The sequence below is a fragment of the Nycticebus coucang genome, chromosome 2, assembly GCF_027406575.1.
Source record: "Nycticebus coucang isolate mNycCou1 chromosome 2, mNycCou1.pri, whole genome shotgun sequence".
NCBI classification, from domain to species: domain Eukaryota; kingdom Metazoa; phylum Chordata; class Mammalia; order Primates; family Lorisidae; genus Nycticebus; species Nycticebus coucang.
Window position 1 is genome coordinate 64,061,654 of NC_069781.1, and position 27,244 is coordinate 64,088,897.

At 33.9% G+C, this 27,244-nt stretch overlaps 1 protein-coding gene across 1 annotated transcript in view; it reads left to right on the plus strand.

Annotated features, from left to right (window-relative positions):
- Nucleotides 1-17,451, plus strand: part of ZDHHC21 (zinc finger DHHC-type palmitoyltransferase 21) — a 76,166-nt gene extending 58,715 nt beyond the window's left edge. Inside the window, exons 8-9 of the mRNA XM_053572578.1 lie at nucleotides 8,516-8,559; nucleotides 9,096-17,451. Of these exons, the coding sequence (XP_053428553.1) occupies nucleotides 8,516-8,559; nucleotides 9,096-9,228 (177 nt within the window). The 3' untranslated portion in view covers nucleotides 9,229-17,451. The remainder of the gene's footprint in view (nucleotides 1-8,515; nucleotides 8,560-9,095) is intronic.
- The last annotated feature ends 9,793 nt before the right edge of the window (nucleotides 17,452-27,244 follow it).

The following is a 27,244-nucleotide window of genomic DNA, read 5'->3' on the forward strand; positions in this document are numbered from 1 at the left end:
ATGTTGTTATTAGTATAATTGATGTTAGAATTATTGAGTGATAGTTCACACATAGCCAAGAATTATGTCCATTCTGATGAGCACCAATATTAATGGTGGTGGGTGACTGTATTAGTCATGTTTTCAGTCACTGTGCTTGGAGAGAGTTAATCAAGAAGTGCTCTAACAGCTGGTACAGCACATTCTGGAGAGGTTCTGACAGTGAGCTATTGTGTATCATGACACTGCTCTGACAGTTTATCTAAATTTTATATACAAGCATTTTTGTTTTCTGGGCACTGTGGAGTTTATTTAGTAGGGGAAGCTTTTGATGATGTCCCTGGAGCTTGGTGCTTTTCTCACTTGTGGTGAGGTTAAGGATAGGATGAGGAAGATGTATTCAGTTATAATTTTGTAAAAGTCTTAAATTCTCAAAGAAAAAGCTAGTGATTTTTGCATTTGGTCTCACAGGCCCTATTGTTGGATTCTATTTGAATTATGAAAGATAGGTTAAATCATAACTTTTCAAATTAAAAGAGGAAAATATTTTCTCCCATGAATACTGGCTCATGTTTAGCTTGTAAAGTTAATGTTTACCTGAATAAATAGAGAAAGAATCCACAAATGCAGAGACTACCTTAAGTCATAAATTTGGCTGTCTTACACAATGAAGAGTATCATGTTCAAAATGTTTAATTAGTTTAAAGGAGATTATCTATTAAATGGCATTTTACTTATCAATTAGTGGATTTATTTGCCCTTTCATATGTACTCAGAAATGTAGTCATGAGATTATTGATCTTTATAATTAAATTTTGCCTGGTGTCCCTCTGCATCAATGTGGTGAATTAGCATTCAGCACAATCTCAATACAAGCTGTGTCTGGTCTGTTCGACTCTAAATCAGTGTTGCAGATACAGCAGATACAGAAATCATTGCTAATTATGCTTAACTCCCAGCTCACTTATACTTCTGTAAAGGGAGCTCTTTGTAGCATTTCTGCTTTCCTTTCTGAATTATATTTTTGTTTAAAAAAACAAAATTCGTGTATTTTAATATAGTATTTCTGATTACAATATTATAAGAAATATTGTCTTAGTAGCTTTTGAAACCTAGAAAAATCATTAAAACTTAAAGCATTACTTCCTTCTTTAAATGCTTTTAATGTCATATACTAATACTGGATATGATTTCTTTTGACTGTTGGATACAATAAAGAACTTTGTAGAAACTAACCCTTGCCCAGGCATTAGTTTAAATACCAATTTACATTCAGTTATATAAAAATATTATTTTTATAAATGGAATATCATCAAATTTGTTGCTGTCATCAAAATTATGTGTGGAATTGGATTGGTCTTTAGCAGAAACGTGTTTCTTTGTAAAAGCATGTTTATAATGCATAATTTCTCTTTGTTCTGTGTAATAAACTGCTTGGAAGTATTTCTGATAAAATTAAAAATAAAATCAATTTATGTCTGTTTCTATAGTTTTTTTCAGTAAGATAGTGCATTTTAATTTTCTTAAACCATTACTAATTTCTTGAGTTATTAAATAGAGATTTTTTTGATAAGGAAACTAAATATTTATGAGTTTTCCTTGTTGTCGCAATTTTCCCCAAACATTATTTTTATTATCTCATGATCTGAGTCTACATGAATATTTAATTTGACTTTAAAACATTGTGGAATTGGAGAAAGCAGTGAATCTTATAATGTAATTGTGATCTCTTGCTCTAAGAATTCACATGCTTCTCTTTGTCACATTCTATTGATACATTATTAGTCCCTAATTCCAGCCTAAGGGGCACATTACATACCCATTTTACTTCTACCAATAACAAAAAGTCTTATCAAAGTATAATTTTGGTGTTAAAAATGTAAGAGTCCTTGGATTTGAGTGTTGATTGTAAACACTTTTCAGCTGTTTCTAATACACTAGTTAGGGTAAAATTTATACATTAGTGTACATCCTCTCTGGCTTCCTCTTCATATTCCTATGTAGGTATTTTTTGTATACTTGATTACTTTTACTAGACTGAAAATTCCTTGATGTTAGGACTGCGTCATGATAAGTGGATAAATGAGTAAATAAATCACTTTTCTGCATTTCAGACTTGTTTTTTTCAACTGGATTATAAGCTCCTAGAGGGCATGGATTTTATATGTATAGTAACACAGTCACTATTATTTTATCTTTCATTATAAAAACTACATTTTTGTTTGTTTAAACATAATTTTGCAAAGTTACCTTCTAAAGTGATTAGGATACTATATCTTCAAGACCTCTTAGAAAACATTTAATAGGTACTGTCAGTGAAAACTAGGATTATCATTTATCAAGTAGTTGTTACAACAGTTAGCATACATTAACACAATATATGTTAACAAAGTTTTATGAGGAAAGCATTATTATCTGCAAGTTGAGGTATAGAGTATTAAAATTTTGTTTAGGTTATATTGCGAGAGTGGCTTGATGAAGTAAAGTGTGAGAATTATTTTGGAAAGAGATTTTTCAGCAACTCCAGGTTTAAGACCTGCTACACTTTTGTTCCATGGTTGATTAGATGTTTCTATGATTTGGATGTTTAGATCACTAATAAAAGTGATCTTGGCTTTCTTGGAAATGGATAAAAATATTGCACTTCAAAAGTGGAGAATCGTGACCTCAAATGAGGATTAACAGGACATTTTTTTCTTTGGATTGCAAAACAAACAAGCACCCCTACATACCTGAAAATGAAGACTCAAACTGTTTCTGGCCATACCCAATTAGTTTAGTGCTGCAAATATATAATATGTGTACCCATTTTGTATAATGTATGCTGCTGGGTACTATGGAAAAATTTAAATTCAAAGTTGAAAGAGCTGCTGTTCATGTCCTTATCATAGGTGCTAAGAAGTCAAATGAAATTCTTTCTTAGAATTAGTAGAAATTGGTAAGGGATAAAACAGGTTCATAATCTCTAATTATGAAAACCTTTCTTGATTAGCATGTTATTTTTATCTTTAATTGACACACAATAATTGTGCCTGTCTCTGGAGTACAGTGTGATATTTTGATACACGTATACAGTGTGTAATGATCAATTCAGGGTAATTAGCATATCCATCACTGCAACCATTTAACCTTTCTTTGTGGTAGGAATGTTCAGAATCTACTTTTCCAGCTACTTTGAGGTATGCATTGTTGACTATAATCACCCTGCTGTGCAATAGGCTACTAAAATTTGTTCTTCCTTTCTAACTGTAACTTTGTACCCAACCTCTTCCCGTCCTCCACTCTTCACTACCTCCTCCAATCTCTGGTAACTAATATTCAATTCACTACTTTCATGAGATTAACTTTTTTAGATGCTGCATATGAGTGCGAACATTTGGTATTTGTCTGACTTATTTCGTATAACACAATGCCCTCCAGATTCATGCATGTCATTGCAAAAGACAGGATTTAATTCTGGTGTATGGTTGAGTAGTATTCCATTATGTATATATGTACACTCCACATTTCCTTTGTCTTTTCATCTGGACACTTAGGTTGATTCCCTATCTTAGCTGTTGTGAATGGTGCTGCAGTAAACATGGGAGTATGACATACTTACTGATTTTGTTTCCTTTGGATATGTAGTTTGTCCTTGAGTATCCACAGAGGATTCATTTCTGGACCCTCTGCAGATATTAAAATCCAATGATGCTCATTTCTCTTATATAAAATGGCATAGTATTTGCATATAACGTGGGTATATCCTGCTGCATACTTTAAATCACCTCTAGATTACTTATTATACCTAAAACAGTATAAATATTATACAAGGTGGCCGTAAAGTTCATGTGCAGGTTTAAATTGCATACTATTTCAAATTGCACACAAACTTTATGGCTACTCTATAATTACTTGTTATATTACATATTTTTTCTTTGTATAATTTTTATTTTTTTTCTAAAATATTTTTTATTCATGGTTGATTAAATCTACAGATGCAGAAACTGTGGATATAGAGAGCAAACCATACACCCAATACTGGGATTTCTGGATCATATAATAGTTCTGTTTTTAATACTGTTTTACATAATAGGTATATTAATTTACATTTCTACCAACAATAAGGGTCCCCTTTTCTCCACATCCTTGCCAGCATTTATCTTTTGTCTTTTTGATAATAGCCATTCTAACTAGAGTGAGGTGATACAGTTCATCATGGTTTTGATTTGCATTTCTTTAGTAATAAATGGTGTCGCATATTTTTTATATACCTGGTGGCCAGTTGTATATCTTTTTTGGAGTAAATGTCTATGTCTATTAAGGTCTTTGTTCATTTTTTAAATTGGATGATTTGTTTTCTTGCTGTTAAGTTGTTTAAGTTCCTTATATATTCTGGATATTAACCCTGCGTTAAATATATAATTTGCAAATTTGTTGTTTCCTTTGCTGTGTAGAAGCTTTTAGTTTGATAAAATCCATTTATCTGTTTTTGCTTTTGTTACCTTTGCTTTTGATGTCTTATCCAAAAAAGTCCTTACCCAGTATAATGTCATCAAGCATTTTCCTTTGTTTTCTTTTAGTAGTTTTATAGGTTAGTGTCTTACATTTACATCTTTAATCCATTTCGAGTAGAGTTTTGTACTGAATAGTTTTTTTTTTTTTTTTTTTTTTTAGAGACAGAGTCTCACTTCGTTGCCCTTGGTAAAGTGCTGTGGCGTCACAGCTCACAGCAACCTCCAGCTCTTGGGCTTAGGGGATTCCCTTGCCTCAGTCTCCGGAGTAGCTGGGACTACAGGCGCCTCCCACAATGCCCGGCTATTTTTTTGTTGCAGTTTGGCCGGGGCTGGGTTCAAATCCAGGACCCTTGGTATATGGGGCTGGTGTCCTACTCACTGAGCCATAGGCACCGCCCCTGAATAGTGTTTTAAACTGCAGATTAAATTAACAGAACAGAGTCATTGAATTAGGTAGCTATGTGTGCAGCCCAGCTAGAAGCATTCGAAGGACTTGTACTAAGACTAATCACTGAAGTTAGTTTGAACTATCTTTGAGGAGTCTAGTAGAATATTCTTACCTTCATCAGATCTTCAATTTGACAGGTCTAGTAACTCCTTTGAAACTGTTACCAGAGTTAATCCAGCCTAGATGCAGTGGCTTTCATTTCTAGACTGATTAGAGATTGTCATAAAAGATCGTTTATTCTCTTATGCATGACTGTCAGGTGTGCCGAAGGACTCTTTAGCACGTTCTTTCTCCCATATGACAACGTATGTGGCAAAGTGTTGGTTGGTGAGGACAAACTTGAAGCAGAATGAGTTAGTTAGATGGATTGTGCCTCTGCCAAGACTGGGTTCTCATATCTGTTAACAGGAAACTTTTGGTGATAAGTTCTTGCTTTTTATCCTCCCACTCATTTTTTAAACATCAAGCTGATCAAGACTTTTCTGTCCTTTTCTCTTAGAAACTTTCCCACTCCCCTTCCATCAAAATCTCATTAGTTAGAATACAGTTTATATTTTAAGTAGTTGAACAATTTTTAGCCTGAACCTGAAAGATAACTTCTTAGGGTAAGATTACCCATCAGGAGAGATGAAAAGATTAGCTCATAAAATAGGTAAGACCTATATTTCTGTAAGTCTTGCTGTTTTTAATTTATACTTACAAAAACTTATAGTTTTTAAAACAAGGAAGCATTCTCATATATCTTGTTATACAGACTAGTGGAAATCTTAGCTATTTTGATTGGTAGACCATAATCAAGGCATAGATGTTTCTTTAGAAATGAGATATCCTAATTATAGACAACTCATAGTAAAAATTCATTTCTTTCTTTCTTTTTTTTTGAAACAGAGTCTCACTATAGCTACTTTGGGTAGAGTGCCCTGATGTCATAATAGGATCCTCAAACTCTTGGGCTCAAGCGACCCTCTTGCCTCAGCCTCCCTAGTAGCTGAGACTACCGGCATCTACCACAACGCCTGGCTAGTATTTTTTCTATTTCTAGTAGAGATAGGGTCTTGCTCTTACTCAGGCTGGTCTCAAACTCCTGAGCTCAAGAAATCTACTCACCTCAGCCTCCTAGAGTCCAAGCATAGCAGGTGTGAGCTACCATGGCTGGCCTAAAATTTCTTATCATTCCTGGGAGAATTTATTTTTCTAAAGAGCTAAGTTTTCTAACTAAGAACTTATAAATTTTATTATTATTCCTGAGAGTAGTAGTTGGTTCTTTATGATGGGCACTAATAGTGTTAAGTCTTTCATAGCGAATGAAATTATCTGCACCAAAACATTTAAAAATTTTTGGTGTATTCTTTTAAAAGCTCCATATTTTTATGCTTTTAAAAACAAAGCAAAAGTATATTAAAGCTAATTTGGTACTTGGGAATAGCTTATGGTTTTTTAGTATTCCTGGCAGTAATGACCTCTCTCCTTTTTTAGTTTGCTGTTCTTGTCCTGCTTGTGAATGTAGTGACGTGTTAGCTTGTGTTGTTCTGGCATGTGTACGTGTAAGTGCCAGTGCAAAAACTCAATGACATGTTGGGATGCTCAAATACAAATTCTACTTTTTTCTTATAACAATATTCTTCTGGATAGCTGAGTTTCAGAGAGATGAACATTTGCCATTTCTAGAGGGGAAAAAAAAAAGCCATTTGGCCAGCCTCACAAATTTTGTTCAGAAATGATGGTAAACATCATATCCTTTAAAAGAATATCCATCTGCTTGTGATGATTTAATAGGTAGTACTTGAGTTATTTTCTCAGATTCTAGAAAGGTGTCAAAACACTTGAAAATAAAAGCTTTTTCCTTATGAAATCTAATTCTGACATCTTTAAAGTTGATTTTTTTAATACCATAAATAATTCTTCAAAGTTATAAGTAAGTTGTGAATTTCTACAGAGTAAAAATTTCCTTTAATATTAGCTGGTGATAGTAGTCTAACCTTGCAATTGCCTTTCTTATCATGAATAGTTTTCAGTTTTTAAGGGTTATGTGTGACTATGGTTTTAGGCAATTCATATACCTTTCCTAATGGCACTTCTTAACTGTGTGTGTGTCTGTGCGCGTGCATGTGTGTGTGTGTGTGTATACAAAATTTATATATATTTGTACTTTTGCACAGCTGTTAATTGCTTTGAAACAACCTGTCACCATCAGACTCCAAGAAACCATTAAAATGACTTAATTCACTTCCTTTACAGATGTGGAGTCCAAAGCTCAGGTTTCCTCCAAGACTCTAATCAATGTTTTCATAAACTTAAAACATTGTTTTGAGGAAGTTATACAACAGAGCTGAGAAAAATTAATTGTAAATATATTCTCATTGGATACTATGAATTTTTACAGCATGGTAGAAAAATTAATATATAAAGAATATGTAGCTAATTTATAATCTTTACAAATTCCTGGAAAATCTGTAAATGAAATTCTGCTGCCGGTTTCTAGTCACCTAAAAATAGATTCATTTTCCCTTATGTAGCATAACTGTTAGTTATTTAGATATTCATAGTAAGCATTTAATATTACGACCCATTCATGTAACATCTCTAAAGAGTTTTTTAAAGTAAAGGTGCTGTTGACTAGCATCATTGGAAAAAACTACAGCCAAGTATGTTCTTGGGATTTGAGTTGCAAACACAAGTATTTGCATGAATACTAATGTCTAATAATAGCAGAGTATACTCCTTCTACATATGTGAGCAGATATAAAATGTAACTTAAAGGGGTAGGGAGAGGAAAACTTCTCTAACTTTTGTATACTTGAAAGAATATATTCTTTTGTACTGCTTGAAAGTATATTTAAAATATAAATATATATCTAAAAATAAAATTGTATAATTTGTTTTGAATTTCTGGATAATACTTACCATAACAGTTTGTAAATGTAATGATGGATCTTCTGTTAACACAAATTAAACCAGCATGTTTAGAAGCTGTTTTCTGTTTACTGAATTGTTTTTCTTATGTATTAGTGTTAGAAGCTGATAGAAAACATATAGTTAAAGAAATCGTATTACCATGAAAAGAGTGATTTTTCTATTGCGAAAGAATACTAATCATTTAACTTTTAGTTTTTAGAGCAGCAGATGTTATGATAGGGCAAATTCATAGATTGTCTGGTTAATTTTTTTGTTTACAGAAATCTGGAACCAGGAGCACTCTCTTGGCAGTTTTCTGTTCATTAGCATCTTTCATATGTCATTTTGGTATTTAATGCGTATTTACTTACAGTTGAATCGAAAATAGACACTAGACTTTTAAAAGAATTGTCAGGGAAGCATGTGTAATCAAAATTTATATTTTTATGAAGTGATACTTCCACAGTTTTTGTGAGGTTTTGTATTTGAATCATTTTGTTTTGTATAACATAATGTTTTGTTTTTCAAGGAAATTATAACAATGTATGTAGATAACTAATAATTCTTAGTACTCACATAAACTTTTAAATCTTTAGGATATTCTATGAATTGGATTAGAAATATCATAAAATAGATATAGAATATGGACTTGATAACTTTCTTACATCTGAACATAATTTTTTTAAATTTTTAATAGGATACAACATCTATTGAAAAGATGTCAAACTGTTGTGATGAAATGTAAGTATAAAAGTAAAGTGTTTAGTATTATTTAAAAATGGAAATAACTGGACACATTTCAGAAATATGTGCATATAGTGGAAATATAATGATGATTTTTATTGGCTCCTTGTCTAGGCCTGAACTAGAGAAGCATACCCCAGCCTTACCGTAGGGGTCTTCTAGCCATGATAATTTTCAAACAAAATAAGTACTGATCATTCTTATTCCTTGTCTAACTAAAGTAAGTTAAATTATTTGTCCTGAAAGTACATCAAAAGAGATGTGCTACTGTGTTGTTGACACACATTCTGTTAATCTTGAGATTCTCCTCTGCTTCAAAAGTTGCCCTAGGTTGATTGACGACACAGATACAATATCTGTTATCCAGAGTTAAAACTCAGCTGCATGCCATATGAAAGAAAAGCTGTATTTGTGATGCTGGGACACAATTCATCAGAGTCCAGTAATGGATCCCCAGCCAACCTGTATTGTTTTAGCTGACTGAAGTGCACCATGGGAGTGCTGTCTTTCACTAATAATGCTGTCTTCTATAGATCGAGGCCTCGAAAGCCATGGCAGCAGACCTTCTCAGAAGTTTTTGGCACTCGTTGGAAGATCCTGTGGTTCATTCCTTTCAGGCAGAGGCAACCACTGCGAGTTCCCTACCACTTTGCCAATCACGTCTAAACAGATGGATGGTGGGCACAGATGGGTCCTCCATGCTGGAAATGCGTTACAGGTTTTATGATAATAGAACTATGACAATCTTCAAGTCAATTAAAATCCACCCACCAATCTTAGGCATCATAATGTGCCCCAGGCTTTATTTTAATAGTGATCTTGATCCTGTTGTGGGACTCGTACAAGATGTATATTTAAGTTTTAAAGCATGTTTACTTTCAAATTAGCTTTCCACAGGGATTTATTTAAATGCTTTTGTAATTAAATTCAAAAGGCAGTGATTGGGATAAAATAATTGTACATAATTTCTTTTGGTACTTACAATGTTACAGATTTTTAATTTATGGGAAATTTCAGATTTTTATTTGAAATTTTCACTTTTAAGCACTTCTAACCAAATCAGAATTTAACTCTTCAGGTTTTTCAGTAGCTGATATACTTTCTTATAGTATATGTAAATTTCCTTTTACAAATGCAATTTAAAATACTTCCTACTTCCTTTTATGTGTACAGCAAGTTCTTTGAAAGTGCAGCAGCATAGGAATGAACAGCAAAGACAAAAGGGCACTTTTCTCTTTGGAGTAGCTTCCTGATGTTTTCTTCTTTTCTCTTCACCAAAACTGAAAGTAAAACACCACTAAAATAAAACAACAACTACCTACTTTATTATAAAGGAACGATTAATAGGTTTCCACATTAATTTTCCCCCTTTGCCCTTGTTATTATTGATTGTTATTAGAATACTTGCTTCCAGGAGAACGTGTGACTGGTAAGAGTATATTTCTGTTTTACCCTAAGATGTTAATGGGTGAAATGGGTAGACAATTTGCAATAATTCCACAGTTACCTTTTCTAGTAAAGTTATATTAGAATACCTATGTTTTTAAAATTCTACTATAACTAGATAATACATATATAATATACAGTAGAAAGAGGAATATTGTGCTTTTGAAAAAAATATACTTTTTACTTTTATTTATCTACTAGTAGGTCTAAAATTGTACACAGAAGGTTTATATATAATAGATATTGACCAGCTCATATTGAAGGTTTATTTATAGGAAGCTGATACTAAAAATAAGCCTCTGACTTATATGTACTTATAATCATCTAAATTGAAATTAAATTTTAATTGGCCAGCTACAGTTTGCATTGAGAGACCTTTTATTAGTAGCTAGTGTTAGAAAATGACCTTAAAATAAGAAAATACAATGATCTATATTTATCATTAGCCTTATACAAATTTAAATTGCTAATAGTGATATTCTCCTGGAAAGTATAGAATATTTGTATGAAAAGACATTTAGTATGCTTTGAAAAAAATTCAGCTTTTATTTTTTTTCCAGTGGAATACTGCAAAACCCATATATACTTTTAAAGCCTTTATGTACTCACATTCTTTCCCTTGAAGAGAAAATTGAAAGAGTCTATGTTCTTGGACCATATTAATGTTTTCTTTTTAGTTAGTTTTGAAAGTAAGGAATCATACCTGGCAAATAATAAAACAGAATGTTACCATGGTCAGCCAATTGGATATACTGTGATTAGTTCTTTCAAAAATTGTAAATATCTTTTAAAATATTCTAAAGTGATAATAGAATAAGCTCTTCTCAGAGATGTTAGTATCATGTTTTTATATTCTAATTATAATGTGGTATAACTTAAAAACTTTGAAGTGACAGATGAACTATTTATTGGTGCTGCAGGGGACATGGTAAATTTAATATATGAAATATATTTATAAAGCTTAATGAAACATAAAATTAGTATGTTCAGATCAGGCAAATGGGTTGGCTTTTGTGCAAGCCAATTGACTAAATTATGCTTGGTGACAGAACTGTTACAACAAAGTAATGTATAACGTGGGTAGATATCAGTTGAATGCCTTGTATTGTATACATTCCTTTTAAATAAGGACCTTGAGAAAATAGCAGAGCCAAGCGAAGACCCCCTGAAGAGCTTGTCATCACATTTACACTTCATGTAGTAGCAGTAGCTGAAAGGCACTAGGGAGATCTCTTTCCCACTCTGAGCATCCGTTTTTGTTTTTCTTAGATTTACCAACACTAGGGCACATTCCGTTTCCTGCTTTCTCTTTATCCTCCCTGGTCCTAATCTCTCTGTACCCAGCTCCTCTAATTTATGGGACTACTAACTAATATATAAGAAAAGCATATGCTTAACTTTGTTTGAATGACAGAAATACTACATATCAATATATTTATATAAGAATCTATATTAAAGTATATCTGTATATACTTATACTGTAAGTTTCAGTATTCCCAAGTTACCACACCTAACCCTGCTGTGTGGGTTTTGTAATTTTTGTTAGATTACTAGAGAGAAATCATTTGTCAAGTTTCCTAGCGATTACAAAAACTCCGGTGTTCTTTCTGCGCCCTCTTTTGGCTAATTGATGTAATTATACTGGCTCTATAGATTTACTACCCCTTAAGTAAATACTATAGCCAAATTCTGAACATGTCAGATGCATAAACTTAGGAATATGTGGGCAAAAATGTAAAATTTTATGAAAATGAGTGTGTCATTCTTTATATTTCTAGCTCATAATTGATGACTACTTCATTTATGTATATTCTCATATTTTTTGCTATCAATGACTAATTTCTATCAGACGCGTAAGAATTAACATAAGCTATTTCATGTATTTTATTTTAAATCTTATTTGGGCAAATAAGTTATTTAGAATTAGAAAATCTGTTTCCTAAAAATTATCATTTTATTACAAAACACAGACATTTATTGTAGTTACAATGGCAACAAAGTATCTCATGTGTTTTAATGAATATGTAAAAATACATTTAGCTTTTTTATCTTAGTTTTGGAATGATTTTTTAAATTGGCTCTATTGCCTTAAAACAACAAATAAGAGATTAATAATTCTTTCTATACCTTTCTTTTGTTTTCTTTGTTCTTTTTTAAACTTTCTTGTCAGAGTTATATATCTATAGCTTTAGAAACCAATTACTGTGTACTCTAAATAACCATGAAAATAACTAAATTATTGACATCTATATATTGGACTAAGCATTTCTTTTTTCTTTCTCTTTTATTTTTTTGCAGTTTTTTTTGCCAGGGCTGGGTTTGAACCCGCCACCTCTGGCATATGGGGCTGGTGCCCTACTCCTTTGAGCCACAGGCACCGCCTCAGGATTAAGCATTTCTTTATAAACATTCCTTTTAATTTTAAGCAAAATGTTAAGAAAATTAAAGGATGTTTTTATATAAGTAAGCCATTGATAGGGCTTCTGGAAATACACGTTTTTATGTAGGTACTGTAAATTATACTTCCTGAACAATCATATTTTTTGTTGTTCTCTGTGAACATAAAAGTTTATGGGCTTAGTTTAGGCTCAAGATTGTAGGCAAAAATGAACTGAGTTCAGAATTTCCCCAAAAGTAGGCATTTAGTTAAAGAGCTATTGGTATTTTGGACTTAAAGGTTAAAAATACTAAGTTAGCCGATGTTCCATTATAATAAAAATGCTATTTTGCTTAAAAGTTGTATTAAAAATATTTGTAGTTAACCTAAGAGATAGATATTAAAATTATAGTGAACATTAGTAACCTATTTTTTAGAAGAAAGCAGTTTACTTTTAATAGTAATAGAGATACATAAGGTTCAGTTTAACAACTGAGTTAAAATTTCTGTCAGAGTTAACATCGATGCATTTTTTGCTAATGCATAGAGGTATTTTTCTCTAAGGATGGTAGCTAATTATAAATATTCTTTATCATGCTTTGAAGTCACTTCCATATAAGTTACTAGTTGGATCTGTGTTTCACTTAAAAGGGTAAACTAATTTTGAATGCTAATTGTGGAAAGTTAAGTTAGACTAGATCTTTCAACCAGGAAGTGTTGGAAGACCAAAAAATTTTCAATGTGCTAGCAGGAATGTCATAGGCTGCATGCAGATTATGTGAGAACTTTTTTGCTTATTTGTGGTGGCAGATATCACGAAAATTATACACTGATCCTTTTTTTTTTTTTGGCTCCTCAGCTTTCCTTAGCATTTTTGTATTTAATGTGTGGCCCAAGGCAATTCTTCCAGTGTGCAGCAAGAAAGAAGGTTGGATACCCTTGTAAGCTAGATCAAATGGGGCAGTCTTTTCTTACATGTATTGCTATAAAATTATAGTTTGTTCAGCTCTGGTTTAATATGGCATTAATATTCATTAACAGAGCTGCTAATCTCTGTCTGGACTTTTCTCTAGTCTCTGACTACTTCTCTTATACTTCATATACAATAGATTACCTAGCTCAAGTTTATTAACCTCTAGTTCCTTTATTAAATAAGTTTTTGACTTGACCTTTAATATACATAGATACCTCTAGAATTTATTTGATGAAGTTTACACGTGAAAACATTAAGTAGTTTATTAATAGGTACAAGTATTAGATTTTTCACCCAGCTCTACTGCATAGCTTTTAAAAATATAAGTATTGGCAAGTGTAGTTAGTTAGTAAGTCATGCCTGTTTAGTATGTTCTACTTATTTGTATTAACCACATCATCTACTAATGAATGAGTGTATTATTCAAAACCCACATTTGTTACCTTCTAGTCCAGGAATCATCCTCTGAATTTATAATTCACGACACTTATTATGCTCTATATTTAGCCATTCTCATTTGAATTCTAGAGTATTCCACAGTAGAATGGGAGAAAGTATTAGAACTAACTTGCTTAAAGTGTTTTGAATCAATGTTGTTATTGTACATATCAATTAATATTTAGCATTTCTGCTCTCGGGATGATGATGGTTTAATTTTAGGAAGGTGACTTTTCTCTGACTTCTTTCATTATCATTGTGCAGTTTTTAACAACAAAATTCACTGCATTTTTGTCTGTTCTTCATGTATTTCAATAGTACCTGCTAATTTGAAACAGAAATAACAATGATATTTAAAATTTTTAAGTCATTGATGCTACCGATGTATTCCATTATCCTTGTATTTTTTTTTACTACTATTATGTTCTTTCCCCTTTGTCCATCAAAGAGAATAGGTACAAATGAGTAGAGAGTAGCCAAAAACGTATTTAAATGGAGAGAAGTCTAGATGGTGCATGAATACTCAGCATCTCAGCAATAGAGTTGACCTAGTACAGTTTTTATGATGTCAGAAAACCTCCTTGCGATAATCGTTTTAGCCTTATTTCTTTTGATACCATTTTACTGGAAGAGTAGTTAATGTGTAAAAGTGTTTAGTTTGAGTTATTTAATCTAAAGAATTTATATTGCTATTTTTTTTCAGCTGGTCAGATGCCTTTGAGAAATTATTTTAAAATTTAAATATAATTATGTAATGTATGTTAACATGAAGTATTAAGAATAATGTGGGAAATGCAGCTATTTAATGCAGAGGACAAATGAATAGGTGGCCCAAGGTCTGGAAAAACTGGAACCTTTTCTGGAAGTCTCTTATTGCAAAGAAAGGATACTAAGTAATACAGATTTTTTTTTGCAGTTTTTGGCCGGAGTGAACCCGCCACCTCCGGTATATGGGACCGGCGCCCTACTCCTTTGAGCCACAGGCGCTACCCGATACAGAAAATTTTTTCACCAGAGGAAAATATCAACAATTTTTATATAAGGGTGGCTGGCACTTTAACATTTGGGAGATTTTGGAGGTCTTGTTATCTTGAGGGTCTCATTTTTATTGGCATTTTGAATACCTATAACATAATGTAATACCACAGTTCAACACCCTTACCTTTTTGGTATTGATAGCTTTATATGTAAACAAAGTTGTGGACAAAACAGCAGCAACAAAAGTTGTGAGATCTTTTAACATTTTGCTTGCCTGTTTGACTAAATACAGGATTTAATTGTTTGTGCTGTTAACTAAGGGGAAAGTTTGTCCATATATTGCAAGTTCTGTATTCTTGCCACTATGCATTGGATGATATTTTAACCTACAGGTGCCTGAAGTTAGTATTTTACAACCTTAACAACTAAAACATCCTGGTGCTATTTACTTTAGCATTGAGTGACATTTTAAATTCCTGTACCAAAGAGTTATTTTTCTTTTTGGTTGGCTGAGAGTTTTCCTCTCACATCTTTGTGTTTACAAAGTTGAATCTAATGTTACTAAGAACATTTTGATTAACAGATCTTAGTTTTGTATGCTGTTGCCTCAATTTAATGGGCTTTACATGTCTCTCATTTGGAGTTTTTTTTAGCTAGGCAGGTTGGTATGAATTTTCAGTTTACATTTTAATAATACTTGGCTACTTTTAAAGGTAGTTTAATTGGCCATAGTTATAAAAATTAATTGAAGCACTTTTGCTAATTTTTGTGTTATTCATTTCTGCAACAATGATAAAAAAACAAGAAGTCTACCTTTATTTCTATAAATTAACTATATACTTTTAATGAATATTGAAACATAAAGCTTAAATGAAGGGTCAAGGGTCCATTCTGATTACCAATCAAAAATTTAGCCTGTGTGTATATGTGTATGTGTTTGTACAATATACTCATTAGCAGCTTTAAAGAATGATGCTGCTATTTATCTATTTTGCAAATAAAGATAAAATGAAAGAACTTTTTAATTATACACAAATACATATATATACACCATGTACACTTCCCCAAGAAGAAATGCATACATATCTTGATTTGAGCCAAATTACAAAGAGAAAATCAAGTTTTACAAAGGAAAAAAAATCTGGTGTTGTTACTCACTTTACACAAAAAGTCAGAATAAGATTATTTTAAAAACTAATGTGCATTGTAGTCCATTTTACAAAAAAGGGAGAAAAACGCCCTTTAAATGGAACTTAAAACACTCTTGAAATGTAATTATCCAAATATAGTACTGCTATGTATACTATTCTGCTTCCTGCTTTTTTCCCCTCTGAGATCTAAAACTACTTAGTCAATGTCTTTAAAACTGCAGCTGAAATGATAAATCATTCAAGAAGGCAAGAAGGTTAACAGTGTTCATGTACTGTAGACAATCACATCTGAAAACGTTTTGTATTATTTTCAATCAGCTAAAATCATTCTTTTCTTGAATGTAGATACAATATATGGTTTTGCAGTGAATTCTGAACGGAAAAAAAGGATCAAGTCTGAAACTTGTGTGAAATGTCGGTTCAGATCATGTGGGTATTTAGAAGTCCAGATGAACAAAGCGGTGAAAACCAAATTTGTTTGAAAGCAAAATGGGATAGGATGAAGCAATACCATATCTCTCACTTATCTGTCAACAATTATTCCTTGCTCTGTGTCGCCATTGTATTGATTCTGAGTAATTTGGCTTGTTTATGTAAGATTTAAATTAATGTGGCTGAATGCAATAACTTTTTAAGTTACTGGATGGTATAGAATTCATCACTATTTCCTGTCTCCCAGAGATGAATATTAAAAAGAAAAAATCCACTTTAGCATAGGTAAGAATAAAGCAAATGAATGATGCAAAAGGAAAAATTTCTGCCACAATCAGAGGTATTCAGACAAGTAAGTTGCAAGCCTAACATCACAGGACAAAAATTGGCTCTTGGGAAGCTAGAACACATATGGATCATGAACTTGCTTTATGAGCCTGGAATTAGTTTTCTTTTAATTTGACTGGTAAGATTAATGCATAGGAAAAATTTGTGTTATTTTGAGTCTCCTAAAATGTTTTCAACCCCAAATTCTGTCTGGCATTATATCTCTAAAATCATAAAGACTTTTGTTTTAATAATAGTATGTTCCCAGTGCCATAGGAAGATCCTGTTTTTAAATTTGTCAGGCGTTTTTTTTTTTTTTTTTATTCAGCGCATGTTATGTGTAAATCTGAGTGCTGTTTTCTGGCATTGTCTATTATTTTACTTTGTTCGCCTAAGAGAATGTAAAGAAAAATCTTCACTGACATTTCTAGAGCTAATGATAATAAGGACAATGTAGTAGAGAGAAGACTAGCTTGAGAAGAGGAGTAAAATGAGTGAAAATGACAGGTGGGAACCATGTAGCTGAGGTAAACTTGTTTAAATGAAAAATCTACACTGGTTCTTAACATGAAAAACCATGTATCTACCTTAAGAATGATGATCTTATTGTTTTTAATTTATTTTAGTGATTTAGATTTATTTGTGTAATATTTCTATTTTCTTTGCAGGTTGTTTTTAATTTAAATTGTGGATTTTTACTTCTCTTAAAATGTATTATGTACTGTATTTTTAGAAATCTTATTTTTAAATAAATATTTTTTGAAAACATAGGACTGCTTTTCTCCCCCTTCCTCCGTATTTACTAGAATCAACTCAAATTCTAGATTTCAGCACTGCCACTGTGATAGGCCACTTTTTTTGTTTTATACAATTTAGATAATTATTCAAAATTAGTTACCATAGGATATCATTCTACCATAATTAGAAAATTAAGTATTCAAGAACAACTAGGTATATATACTAGGGATGAAATTGAGAAACATAACCTCCTCAGTTAAACATATTTATCACAGAAATAACCCAGATGACTAGATTCAGTCACCCAATTTATTTAACACTTATTGTACTTTCATAAATAATTTACACAAAATAAAATGCAGAGATGTTAAGTTTACATTAAGGCACTATTTTAGGTCTAGGATATTGAATCACTTAAAGCCTTTCCTCTTATGAAATTAACATTGTAATATTAGTAGCTTTTTGTTGACAACTTTTGTAAGGCTAAAATAAATGCTTTACTTATAAGAAGTCACAAAGGAGAAGTACATATTACTCAGTATGAATTGGCCAGATCATCAGTTCTGAAAAAACGATAAGTAAGTCTTAGAAACAGTGAAGGAGTAGGACTACCCTGAGATTGAAAGATGAGGGCTTAAGTTTATTTCTAAAATTCTTTCTTTATTTTTTATTACTGTAAAGTAATTTTGAAAAATATTCTAGAGTAACAAGTAAATGATCTGATATATTTGCAGACACAACTATAAACTTTGTTACATTGGTAAATCAAAGCAAATCATTATCTTCTGACACTTTCAAGGATTGTTGAATTTTAATCCTGTGTCTTTTGCAGTTTTTTTCCTGATTTTAAGTAGCATTTACAATAATTGTGCTTTCTTAGTGATGACAATTACTACAATTTGCAAACTCTTTGGTTTAGAACTCCTTTACACTCACATAAATTATTGTAGGCCCCAAAGTATTTTTTGCTTATGTAAGTTATGTTTATCAATATTTACTGTATCAAAAATTAAAACAGAAAAATTTTATTTTCTTTAAAATGTTACTATATTTTAATTTACTGTATCATAAATTATAACAAAAATAAAATACGTTATTGTATTTTAATTTACTGTATCATAAATTAAAACAAAAATTTTTCTTTAAAAAACATTATTGAGGTAGTACAGACATACACATTTCAAAATACACAATGTGATAAGTTTGCTTGGGTATATATCAGTGAAACCATTACCACAGTCAAGATAATGAGCAAATTCAAGTCACCCTTAAAAGTTCCACTAAAGGATTTTCTTTTTTTTTTTTTTTGCAGTTTTTGGCTGGGGCTCGGTTTGAACCCGCCACCTCCGGCACATGAGGCTGGCACCCTACTCCTTTGAGCCACAGGCGCCGCCCCCTCTGAAGGATTTTAAGGGAATGCCAATCAAAGCAATGCTTTGGGAAAGTTAAATGGTAATTTATTAATTTATTTAAACACAAACTCATTACATAATAGCATAAATAATAGCTTTTGTTTAGAGATCTATTATTTTACATTTCTATCAAGCTTTTTCATATCAGCTTTCTTTTTTTTTTTTATTGTTGGGGATTCATTGACGGTACAATAAGCCACGTTACACTGATTGCAATTGTTAGGTAAAGTCCCTCTTGCAATCATGTCTTGCCCCCATAAAGTGTGACACACACCAAGGCCCCACGCCCCTCCCTCCGTCCCTCTTTCTGCTTCCCCCCACCATAACCTTAATTGTCATTAATTGTCCTCATATCAAAATTGAGTACATAGGATTGATTCATGCTTCTCCATTCTTGTGATGCTTTACTAAGAATAATGTCTTCCACGTCCATCCAGGTTAATACGAAGGATGTAAAGTCTCCAATTTTTTAATGGCTGAATAGTATTGCATGGTATACATATACCACAGCTTGTTAATCCATTCCTGGGTTGGTGGGCATTTAGGCTGTTTCCACATTTTGGCGATTGTAAATTGAGCTGCATTAAACAGTCTAGTACAAGTGTCCTTATGATAAAAGGATTTTTTGCCTTCTGGGTAGATGCCCAGTAATGGGATTGCAGGATCAAATGGAGGTCTAGCTTGAGTGCTTTGAGGTTTCTCCATACTTCCTTCCAGAAAGGTTGTACTAGTTTGCAGTCCCACCAGCAGTGAAAAAGTGTTCCCTTCTCTCCACATCCACGCCAGCATCTGCAGTTTTGTGGTTTTGTGATGTGGGCCATTCTCACTGGGGTTAGATGATATCTCAGGGTTGTTTTGATTTGCATTTCTCTAATATATAGAGATGATGAACATTTTTCATGTGTTTGTTAGCCATTCGTCTGTCATCTTTAGAGAAAGTTCGATTCATGTCTCTTGCCCATTGATATAAGGGATTGTGGGCTTTTTTCATGTGGATTAATTTGAGTTCTCTATAGATCCTAGTTATCAAGCTTTTGTCTGATTGAAAATATGCAAATATCCTTTCCCATTGTGTAGGTTGTCTCTTTGCTTTGGTTATTGTCTCCTTAGCTGTACAGAAGCTTTTCAGTTTAATGAAGTCCCATTTGTTTATTTTTGTTGTTGCAATTGCCATGGCAGTCTTCTTCATGAAGTCTTTCCCCAGGCTAATATCTTCCAGTGTTTTTCCTATGCTTTCTTTGAGGATTTTTATTGTTTCATGCCTTAAATTTAAGTCCTTTATCCATCTTGAATCAATTTTTGTGAGTGGGGAAAGGTGTGGGTCCAGTTTCAGTCTTTTACATGTAGACATCCAGTTCTCCCAACACCATTTATTGAATAGGGAGTCTTTCCCCCAAGGTATGTTCTTTTTTGGTTTATCGAAGATTAGGTGGTTGTAAAATGTTAGTTTCATTTCTTGGTTTTCAATTCGATTCCAAGTGTCTGTGTCTCTGTTTTTGTGTCAGTACCATGCTGTCTTGACCACTATGGCTTTGTAGTACAGACTAAAATCTGGTATGCTGATGCCCCCAGCTTTATTTTTATTACTAAGAACTGCCTTAGCTATACGGGGTTTTTTTCTGGTTCTATACAAAATGCAGAATCATTTTTTCCAAATCTTGAAAGTACGATGTTGGTATTTTAATAGGAATGGCATTGAACAGGTAGATTGCTTTGGGAAATATAGACATTTTAACAATGTTGATTCTTCCTGTCCATGAGCATGGTATGTTCTTCCATTTGTTAATATCCTCTGCTATTTCCTTTCTGAGGATTTCATAGTTTTCTTTATAGAGGTCCTTCACCTCCTTCATTAGGTATATTCCTAGGTATTTCATTTTCTTTGAAACTATGGTGAAGGGAGTTGTGTCCTTAATTAGCTTCTCCTCTTGACTGTTATTGGTGTATACAAAGGCTACTGACTTGTGGACATTGATTTTATATCCTGAAACATTACTGTATTTTTTGATGACTTCTAGGAGTCTTGTGGTTGAGTCTTTGGGGTTCTCTAAGTATAAGATCATGTCGTCAGCAAAGTGGGAGAGTTTGACCTCCTCTGCTCCCATTCGGATTCCCTTTATTTCCTTGTCTTGCCTAATTGTATTGGCTAGAACTTCCAGCACTACGTTGAATAGTAAAGGTGACAGAGGACAACCTTGTCTGGTTCCAGTTCTAAGAGGAAAAGCTTTCAGTTTTACTCCATTCAGTAAAATATTGGCTGTGTGTTTGTCATAGATAGCTTCAATCAGTTTTAGAAATGTGCCACCTATGCCTATACTCTTCAGTGTTCTAATTAGAAAAGGATGCTGGATTTTATCAAATGCTTTTTCTGCATCTATTGAGAGGATCATGTGATCTTTATTTTTGCCTCTGTTAATATGGTGGATAACGTTTATGGACTTGCGTATGTTAAACCAGCCTTACATCCCTGGGATGAAGCCGACTTGATCATGATGAATGACTTTTTTGATGATAAGCTGTAATCTATTGGCTAGGATTTTGTTGAGAATTTTTGCATCTATATTCATGAGTGAGATTGGTCTGAAATTCTCCTTTTTGTTTGGGTCTTTTCCTGGTTTTGGTATCAGGTTGATGTTTGCTTTATAGAATGTGTTGGGGGAAGATTCCTTCTTCCTCAATTTTTTGGAATAATTTCTGCAGTACAGGAATAAGCTCTTCCTTGAAGGTTTGATAGAATTCTGGAGTGAAGCCATCTGGACCAGGGCATTTTTTGGTTGGAAGCTTTTTTATTGTTTCTTTGATGTCAGTGCTTGAAATTGGTTTGTTCAGGAGGTCTATTTCTTCCTGGCTGAGTCTAGGGAGAGGGTGTGATTCCAAATATTTATCCATTTCCTTCACATTGTCAAATTTCTGGGCATAGAGTTTCTGGTAGTATTCAGAGATGATCTTTTGTATCTCTGTGGAATCAGTTGTTATTTCCCCTTGATCATTTCTGATTGAGGTTACTAGAGATTTTACTTTTCTATTCCTCGTTAGTCTGGCCAATGGTTTATCTATTTTATTTATTTTTTCAAAAAACCAACTTCTTGTTTCATTAATTTTCTGAATGATTCTTATGTTTTCAATTTCATTGATCTCTGATTTGATTTTGGATATTTCTTTTCTTCTACTGAGTTTAGGCTTAGATTGTTCTTTTTCCAATTCCATAAGACTTGTGAGATTGTTGATGCGCTCTCTTTCTGTTTTGTGAATGTAGGCATCTAAAGTGATGAATTTTCCTCTCAAAACTGCTTTTGCAGTATCCCACAGGTTTTGGTAGCTTGTGTCTTCTTTTTTGTTATGCTCAAGGAAGTTAATGATTTCCTGTTTTATTTCTTCCTGCACCCATCTGTTATTCAACAGAAGATTGTTTAATATCCATGCCTTTGTGTGGGATCGAGCATTTTTGTTAGAGTTGAGTTCCACCTTTAGTGCCTTATGGTCTGAGAAGATACAAGGTGAAATTTCAATTCTTTTGATTCTGTTGATATTTGTTTTGTGTCCCAGGATATGATCAATTTTGGAGAATGTTCCATGGGGTGATGAGAAGAAGGTATATTCTTTATCTTTGGGGTGGAGTGTTCTATATGCGTCTATCAAGCACAGTTGTTCTAGGGTCTCATTTAAGTCTCTTATATCTTTGTTTAATTTCTGTTTAGAGGATCTGTCCAGCTCTGTAAGAGGAGTGTTAAAGTCCCCTGTTATGATGGTATTATCAGATATCATATTGCTCAGACTGAGTAAGGTCTGTTTCAAGAATCTGGGAGCATTTAAATTGGGTGCATAAATATTTAGAATTGAAATGTCTTCTTGTTGTATTTTTCCCTTGACCAATTTAAAGTGACCATCTTTGTCTTTTTTGACTTTAGTTGCTTTAAATCCACATGTATCTGAAAATAACATCGCAACTCCTCTTTTCTTCTGAATTCCATTTGCCTGAAAAATTGTCTTCCAACCCTTGACTCGGAGCTTAAATTTGTCTTTTGAAGCCAGGTGTGTTTCTTGCAGACAGCAGATGGATGGCTTGTGTTTTTTAATCCAGTCAGCCAATCCATGTCTCTTCAGTGGGGAATTCAAGCCATTAACATTTATTGAGATAATTGATAAGTGTGGTAGTATTCTATTCATCTTATTTTGTGAGAGTCCATTGCTTAGTTTTATCTTTTGCATCAGTGTGGAGGTTAGGTTCTGTCCTTTAATTTCTGAGTTCTTACTTTGCTGCTGATCCATTGTGGTGGTCAGTGTGTAGAACAGGTTGAAGTATTTCCTATAGAGCTGGTCTTGTTGTGGCGAATTTCCTCAATGTTTGTATATCCGTAAATGATATGATTTCTCCGTCAATTTTTAAGCTTAGCTTAGCAGGGTACAGAATTCTGGGCTGGAAATTGTTCTGTTTAAGTAGATTAAAGGTAGATGACCATTGTCTTCTTGCTTGGAAAGTTTCATTAGAGAAGTCTGCGGTCACTCTGATGGATTTGCCCCTGTAGGTCAACTGGTGCTTACTCCTGGCAGCTTGCAGAATCTTTTCTTTTGTCTTGACTTTGGACAGGTTCATCACAATGTGTCTTGGAGAAGCTCGGTTAGAGTTGAGGCGACCTGGGGTCCAATATCCCTCTGAAAGCAGTGCGTCAGAATCTTTGGTGATATTTGGGAAATTTTCTTTTATAATATTCTCTAGTGGCTTCCATTCCTCTGGGGCATTCTTCTTCCCCTTCTGGAATTCCTATAACTCGTATGTTGGAACGCTTCATAAAGTCCCATAATTCTGACAGTGAATGTTCTGCTTTCTCTCTCTTCTTTTCTGCCTCTTTTACTATCTGAGTTATCTCAAGAACTTTGTCTTCTACCTCTGAAATTCTTTCTTCTGCATGGTCTAACCTGTTGCTGATACTTTCCATTGCATCTTTAAGTTCCCTGATTGACTGTTTCAGTTCCTTCAGGTCTGATATATCCTTTTTATATTCTTCATATCGTTCATCTCTTATTTGATTCTGTTTTTGGATTTCCTTTTGGTTATTTTCCACTTTATTAGCAGTTTCCTTCATTGTTTCCATCATTTCTTTCATTGTTTTCAACATGTGTATTCTAAATTCCCTTTCTGTCATTCCTAACATTTCTGTATAGGTGGAATCCTCTGCAGTAGCTACCTCATGGTCCCTTGGTGGGGTTGTTCTGGACTGGTTCTTCATGTTGCCTGGAGTTTTCTGCTGATTCTTCCTCATGAGTGATTTCTTTTATCTGTTTCCTTGGCCTAATTTTCCTTTCACTTCCTCTTGCTCTTTAAGTTCTCGTGCCTGTGGACTAAGGGTTACAGGACCAGAAGGGTGAGAAGGATGAAGAGCAAAAAAGGGATGAAAGAAAGGAGGACTGAGTGATAAGAAAAAAAAAGAAAAATAGAGAAAGGAGAGGGGGTGGGTAAAAGGAATATTGACAAAAAGAAGAGAGGCACAGAAAGAGGGAGACAGAGCAATATAGGTGTACAGTAGGGTACTTTGATACAACCTTAAATAAAAAACCCACCTTCTGGGGGTGCCCAGGTGGGTGGTTCCCTTGAGGTCAGCAGCTCTTTGCTAACCTGATCAGACACAGTACCCCACTGCCACCAAGTAGAGAGGAAAGACAAAAATGGTATAAATCAAACCAAAACAAGCAAGCAGAAAACTTTACGGGATAAAATTGGGTGAAAAACCAAATAATAGTGGTAGAAACACTAGCAAAAATGAAGTTCTAGTTATTGAATAAGGCAGCAATGGGAAATTATAATTAAACTAGAAAAATTGAGAAAGAAAAAGGATCTGTATGGAAAAGGTTGAAATTAAAAACCAAACGACATCAACAACATCAAAATAAACAAAAAAAACAACCAAACCAAAAAAAAAAAAACAAAAAAAACACAACCAAAAACAAAGCAGTATGTATATGTTATTGAATATTGTCTGGGCAACACGTGGTCTTCTGGGGTATGAGATGTTAAGCACAGTCCTGATACGACTGGAGGCTGCTGATTTCTCAAACCCCAGCAGGTAGACACCCTAAATCTGTCTGGAGGCTGCTGATTTCTGAAACCCAGTAGGTAGACGCCCTAAATCTCTCTTAAAAGGCACTTTGAACTTGTAAACTTGCTGAGCAGAAGCTTTCCCAGGAATGTGCTTGTCGCTGGAATCACTGCTGAAGTGGCTATCCACTTACCCAGTGTGCCAAAACCGGTCTCACTCTGCCCCTGAGGGTTAGGGCTGCAAGGCGGCTCAGACCCCACCCTTAGGCTACTTGGTCGCTGGGTTACCTGCTCCCACCCGGTTCTAGCTCTGCGATCCTGAGGGCGGAGCTTGCCGGGGCAGATCGCTCACAATGGCTCCCTGTGACCCACAGCCAAACACTATTAGCTCCATCTGGCTCAGCGGCTCAGACTGGGGCCCTAGACAACGGCCAAAGTTCTCCGCACTCCCGCTCAGGCTCTTCCCAAAGCAGTTCAACTGAGTGCCAAGTCCAAAGACACCAAAACAGTTCACAGGTAAGGCCTTTCTGGTGTGCAGTCTTGCTGCTACTGAACTTACTATTGCGGGTGGGTTTAGACGGATTGAACACACGCGACCACTTGCTGTTTTTCCACTGTTTTAGTCCTCCTTTTGGGGTCCAGAAGTCTCTCGTTGACTCCCTGTATCCTCACAGGGGTGATGATAGGCAGATCCCACCAGCCAGAGATGCCTGGAGTCCTATCTCCCCAGACTCACGGTGCCCAGATGCAAGGAAGCTGTTACTTGGCCGCCATCTTGCTCTGCCTCCATCTTAAGACTCTCATATCAGCTTTCATAGGAGAAGGTTGGATCTTATACTGCTTTGGTAATAAATCAGTTGAATTGCTATTTTGGTTTAAGTGTCTGAAGAAATCTGGTCTTGTGCAGATAACATAGTTGGAAAAGGGAGAGTATTTTAATAGTCCTTTCAAGTAGTTGTGGATATTCCTTCGTACTACAAAAAAATCAAGTGATGGTTTCTCAAAGTTTAGTTGCAGTGTAAAAGCAGAAACAATACTAAAGAAATTTCAGACTCTTACATTAAAATCTATTAGTCTCTTTTTCACTTTGGAAAGCTCTTAGCCATACAAAATAAAATAAAATTCATTAATATCATCACTGATGTGGTCAGAAAAGTAGGTATTGTAAAGCAGTAAAATTCATGTCTCAGAATTTAATTTTCACTTGAAAGCTTGAATTTTATCACTGGCAACCACATACTATCAGTAGTTTTTGTTGAAGTCTCGTATAGGTTACCCTCACTCATCTTTGCTCAACTGTTTGCCAGATACCAAAGTCTAAAAAACCATAGCGATGTTTTATCTACAAAGTGATGTTCTCTAAAAAAGTGGCTAGTTCAGCTTGCAACTCAAATAGTCACACAAGTGCTTTCTTCATTAAAAAATCATACTTTGGAATTCACTGGAAGTATTTTACATGTAATTCCCATTTTGTTAAACACAGTGTTAAAAATGTGCTCAAGAACAAGATTTCATAAAATTAACAGATTTTACTGCTTCATTCAGGGCATTATTGAGTAAAACTGGCTTGTCACTCTTTTGGCTAAATTTTGTTTGAATCTAATGAATTTGGCTGTTTGGGAAGGAAAGCAATGAGGGAAGATAGGGCAGAACAACGTGCATTTGAGGCTCATTTCATTTACTCTATATTTAATAAGTGAGAAGCATCATTAGTTGGTTAAAAAGAGAATTTATGTCTGTATAGTCCAGCTTTTGAGCATTTAAAATATAGCCGCCTTACAGATTCATGTCTGGTTAGCCATATTATAAAGAGACAGAAACTAAAAATACACGATAGTATTATAAGACTACAAAATCATTTGAGATGCTGCCAGACCCTGTAGATGAGCAAATGCATATAAACGCCACTCTAGGCTGACCAGTTACCCATGGGAGCAGCAGTTATACTGGTGTGCAAGGGCAATTGGAGGGAAAATTGGACCCTGTGGACATCCAGCTGAGCAAACAGGACTAAGGAAGGATAGAGGATATGTGTCAGTTTGAAAAAAAAAAAAAAATACATCTAACCTTCCTTAAAAAAAAGTTTGTGTCAGTTACAGCACATTCTTTGTGTGTCCTCTGGATGCCCAGTATTTTTCAAATTAGCCCCCTTCTCCAAATGAGAGAATGCCTTTGCTTGAATATCAAACACCCAAATTGCAATTTATTTACATGCAATATTTTGCATGGAAAAAAGCCAGACTATTCAGGAAATAGAGAACTTAGAATATACACAGCCAGTCACTCAGATGCAACTGTAGGCATGCATTTGAGTGTTTCTTTAGAAGTTAGTTTAATTGTGATATAGTTCGGGGGATATTTATTCTTAATACTGAA